This window comes from Mesitornis unicolor, unplaced genomic scaffold (genome assembly GCF_000695765.1).
Source record: "Mesitornis unicolor isolate BGI_N332 unplaced genomic scaffold, ASM69576v1 scaffold44691, whole genome shotgun sequence".
In the NCBI taxonomy this organism is placed as follows: Eukaryota; Metazoa; Chordata; class Aves; order Mesitornithiformes; family Mesitornithidae; genus Mesitornis; species Mesitornis unicolor.
In genome coordinates, this window is record NW_010162615.1 from 20275 (window position 1) to 24286 (window position 4012).

General features: G+C 45.2%; 1 protein-coding gene across 1 annotated transcript in view; it reads left to right on the forward strand.

Moving 5' to 3' along the window:
- The window catches only part of CACNA1I (calcium channel, voltage-dependent, T type, alpha 1I subunit), a gene marked incomplete at both ends in the record, with an annotated part of 30983 nt that overhangs the window by 19155 nt on the left and 7816 nt on the right, over positions 1 to 4012 (forward strand). Inside the window, 2 exons of the mRNA XM_010193679.1 lie at positions 3310 to 3388; positions 3931 to 4012. The exon at positions 3931 to 4012 is cut by the window's right edge and continues 55 nt beyond it. Coding sequence (XP_010191981.1) covers positions 3310 to 3388; positions 3931 to 4012 — 161 coding nt within the window. The remainder of the gene's footprint in view (positions 1 to 3309; positions 3389 to 3930) is intronic.

Sequence of the window (4012 nt, forward strand, 5' to 3'; positions counted from 1 at the left end):
TGCCCCTCTCACCCTTCCCTGCCTGTGCTCCCTTTTTCACCTTCTCTTTCATTTGCACTCCCATCATTACTTCCTCCCCTTTCCTACTTTCTTTTCTTCCTCTCTCCTCCTGGATCCCTTTGTGTTTCTGAGCCTTTCATGTATGAGAAGCAGTGACGCGCTCTGTTGTGGCTCACGCAGCCGGTAGTTAAGTGTCTACTGCAAGACAGCTAGACAGAAGGATTTCATGAGCTGTGAGTGGCAGCTGTTCCCAAATGAGATGCTGACACGGTGCTTTACACAGGCTTCAGGCCCACTGCGAGGATCCCTCGTGATGGATGAGCAGCCAGGGAGACTGGTCCCCTTCCTTTTAAATCCCCGAGAGAGAATTGTTAAGCAAGAAGTAATGGCACCAAGTGGCTCTGCTGATCATACATCAGACCATTCCCCTGGCAGGCCCCAAGCTGGCAGCCTGTTGCATGATATCAAAATGCAGGGACATTTGTCAGTTGATTTATCAGCTAATGTGCCAGTCTCGGTGAGTGATGCAGGGCTGAGAATCAATCTGGAAACAGCATGAGTAGTTACCCAAGGAGTTTACTTCTGATGTTGGTGACAATAAATGTCAATCTGAATTACAGGAATATCGTGGCACAAAAGCAAAAGGGAAAAACTACGATCTTGTGTTTATCCTGAGCTCTGTCTGATCTCTCACACTTTTTATTAAACAATAATAATTAGTAGTTTTGTCTAATAATAATATAATTTGTATGTAGGATATATAATAATACTGTCATCCAGGATTGTTGGGGGCTGATATACATTGAACAATGGCAGGAACAGGAGATTAAGGGTGTACTTACAGCTGGCAGCTTTGGGCTGGTAACATTTATTAGTTCTGGCTCTGCTGCCCCAGACTGGCTCAGTGCAGCTTCTTTGCACCTTGCTTTTTTCCGTTCCAGGAGCCACAGCAGCTGATTTTTCTCAGGCGAGGATCTGGAATGGAGCAGGTCTCCAGATCCAGCATCTGCATGTCTGTGGCATGTTTATTCTGCAATCCAGAGAAATGCACACAGATATTAAGAGCTGGCTGAAGTAGTATCCAGAAGCCCTTGGTAAGAGGACTCTGCAGTATATTTGCACTTAAATGGTGAGACTCAACTTCTACTCCCAAAATACAGAGAATAAATAAGAGAGCAAGAAGTGTTCATGTCCCTGATATGTACATGGAGAAACTGAGCCTTCAGGCAGTGAAGTGTTTTGCTCAGGATGACAAAAAGCACAGCTGGGACCTCAGTTCAAGCCTCTGAGCCCTGCTCTGGTCCTAACCACAAACCACAAGTATACTCTTTCATACTTTATAAATTCTGGCTTTTCTGTCTCCAGTTTACCTGCAGCTTCTTTGCTAACCAAAATGTTAGGTCAGGTCTTTTGGAGGTCATTAATATCTACCACAAAGTCCTCCCAAGCAGATGTCTAAAGATCTGGCCTCTAGGTATTCTCTGTAAGGTAATAAAAAGCAGTGCTTAGTCTTTTCAGTGCCAAACCCTATGGTGAATCCACTTCCTATTGGCTGACCTTTGATTCCTTCTGTAACAGGTTGGCTTTGTTTAATAAAGTTGTATAACAGAGGGATCAAAAATGACTCCATAGTTAAAGTTGTGCAAAAATCTGCACTTAAAGCGGGGCTAAAATCCCCCAGTTTCACTGTTAAAAGATTGAATTTAGTCTCCATATTTTATACACTGAGTCTTCAGGGGACAATTGAATTATCTGTAATATTATTCTCCAAGATTTATGGGCTTTGCCAAAAGAAGCAGTTTAAAGTAAGCTGTCCTTTCCCTTGCGCTTTTTCCTCCTCTCGACCTTTCTCTTTGTGTTCCTAGAGCACAGACTCACATCAGGGATTTTGGCTTGCTAATGGCATATAAGACGTCTCCAGTCATCCTGTTTCAGTTCCCTTCCTGTCTTTGTTATACTGCAACAATTCTTAATAGTGAAGAGACCTTTAATTTTTAAGACCCCGTTGGAAATGCAGCCCTTAGCTCAGTTTTATTAACTTCTTTTTCTTAATGCCCTGTGGACACAGACCCAGAAGTGTGTGTTCACAGCATTTACTATGGTGTTCAATTTAGTCATCAGAAATAATTTTTTCCACTGAGTATGCAGGGACCCAGGATCTGGCAGCTCAGGAGAGTGGGTGGGCTGAATCATTTCTTTCTCTCCTGAATTTGGATGGCATAGCAGTTGCAGTGACTAACTTAGACTCCTGAAGTGAATGATCCTAACAAAGACGCAGTGACCACGTGCATTCAGACCAGACACTATTCAGTTTTTTAAAAACACCCATATACCATTTAGGTACTTAATTTTTCCCTGCCTTCTCTTGCTCCATGAACAGTGTGCTAACCATTACTGGCATTTTCTGTTACTGTTCAGCCTACCTCTTCCAAAACCCCTTGCTGCTCCTCACATATAACCTGGCTGCCCCAGATGCTGTGAGTCAGGAGATTCAGAGTCAAGCATTGATTTGGGAGGGTGAGGACTTGGGGGCAGTGCCTGTGTTGCTTGTGCCGTTGCTGCCTTTGTGCACCACGAAGCAGCAGTCCTTGCATTGGAAAGTTTCCACACAGCGGCTGCTGGAGGCCCAGAAATTAGGCTTTAAGCTATTTACTACTCATGACATGCAGAGGAAGCTCTGATTCCCTCTTGGCTCCTTCATAGTCTCCTCTTCTCTCTTCTCCTCCCCCTCTCCACACATTTCAAGAGGGTCTGTTTACCCTTCTTCCTTCCCACCTGTCTACTCCCTCCACAAACCCTGCAGTAACCTCCACATGCAGCTGGTGCTTTGCCCCACCATGCTTTGCCTGGTTCATGGCAGGACCTGGTGTACCTGTGTCCCTGTCTTTTTGGAGCACTGCTCTTGCACTCTTCACATGAGCATAGCTTCAAGGGACTTTGGTGAAGCATGTAGCACTGCAGGACATGTCTCTATGCTGGAATACATAGCTTGTCCTTCACCCAGCTCAACCGGCTACACCTTCTGTGTCCCCACTGCCATGTGCTTGTCTTCACCTGGCCCAGAAAATGCAGGCTTCTGTCAGCTCTGGCCAGAGCTTGTGCTGGAGTGGAAGCAACTGGGAAAAGAACATCCTTCAAGTCCAGTTGCAACTGGTGCCATCACTGGTGATTTCCCTAGTGTTGAACAACTGTTTGTTTGCATTTGTACACTGGGAATTTGCTGCTGTTCTCTTCAGGCTTTGAAAGAAACACTTGCCTGTCCAGATGAAATAGGCTTTGGGGTAGGCTGACCATGCCATTTGCTTTCAGGTGGGGAACCTTGGACTGCTTTTCATGCTCCTCTTTTTCATCTATGCTGCTCTAGGAGTGGAGCTCTTTGGAAAACTGGGTAAGTCTCAAGTGAGCTGAGGTTTCTCAAAATCAGTGCTTATTCAATAAAGGGATTGAATTACTTGGTGGCTTTTATTCTCCTTTACATGTAATTGATATAGGAGAAATTTCCCTCGAAATTGTTATTGTCCTAACAGCCTAACAAAATAAAAGCAGTGTCTGATTTCTCTTTCATTCTTAAACTTCTGCTTTTTCTGCACTGCCTACCTTGATATTGCCTTCAAGATTACAAGAAAAACTCAGGGAAGGCTTATTTGTGTCTCTTGCCGTGGAATATTGGTCAAGAAGAAAGGCAGCAGAACAAGATATTGGAAGGATCCCCCTGAGCAACTGAGTTACACTGCCTGATATCCCAGAGCTGGGCCATCAAGCATTTTTCAATGTTGGTGGGCAACAGCCAACTGTTGGGCAGGATACTGAGGCCATTACCTGATGTTCCCAGGCTGTGAGAAGCCTGAAGTCCCCTTCCTGAGTTCCTGCTTTTGATCTCAGGGCTGGCAGTGTGTCCTCTGCTGATAGCTGCAATCCCCTTCCTTTCAGTGTGCAATGATGAGAACCCCTGCGAGGGCATGAGCCGCCATGCCACCTTTGAGAACTTTGGGATGGCCTTCCTCACGCTCTT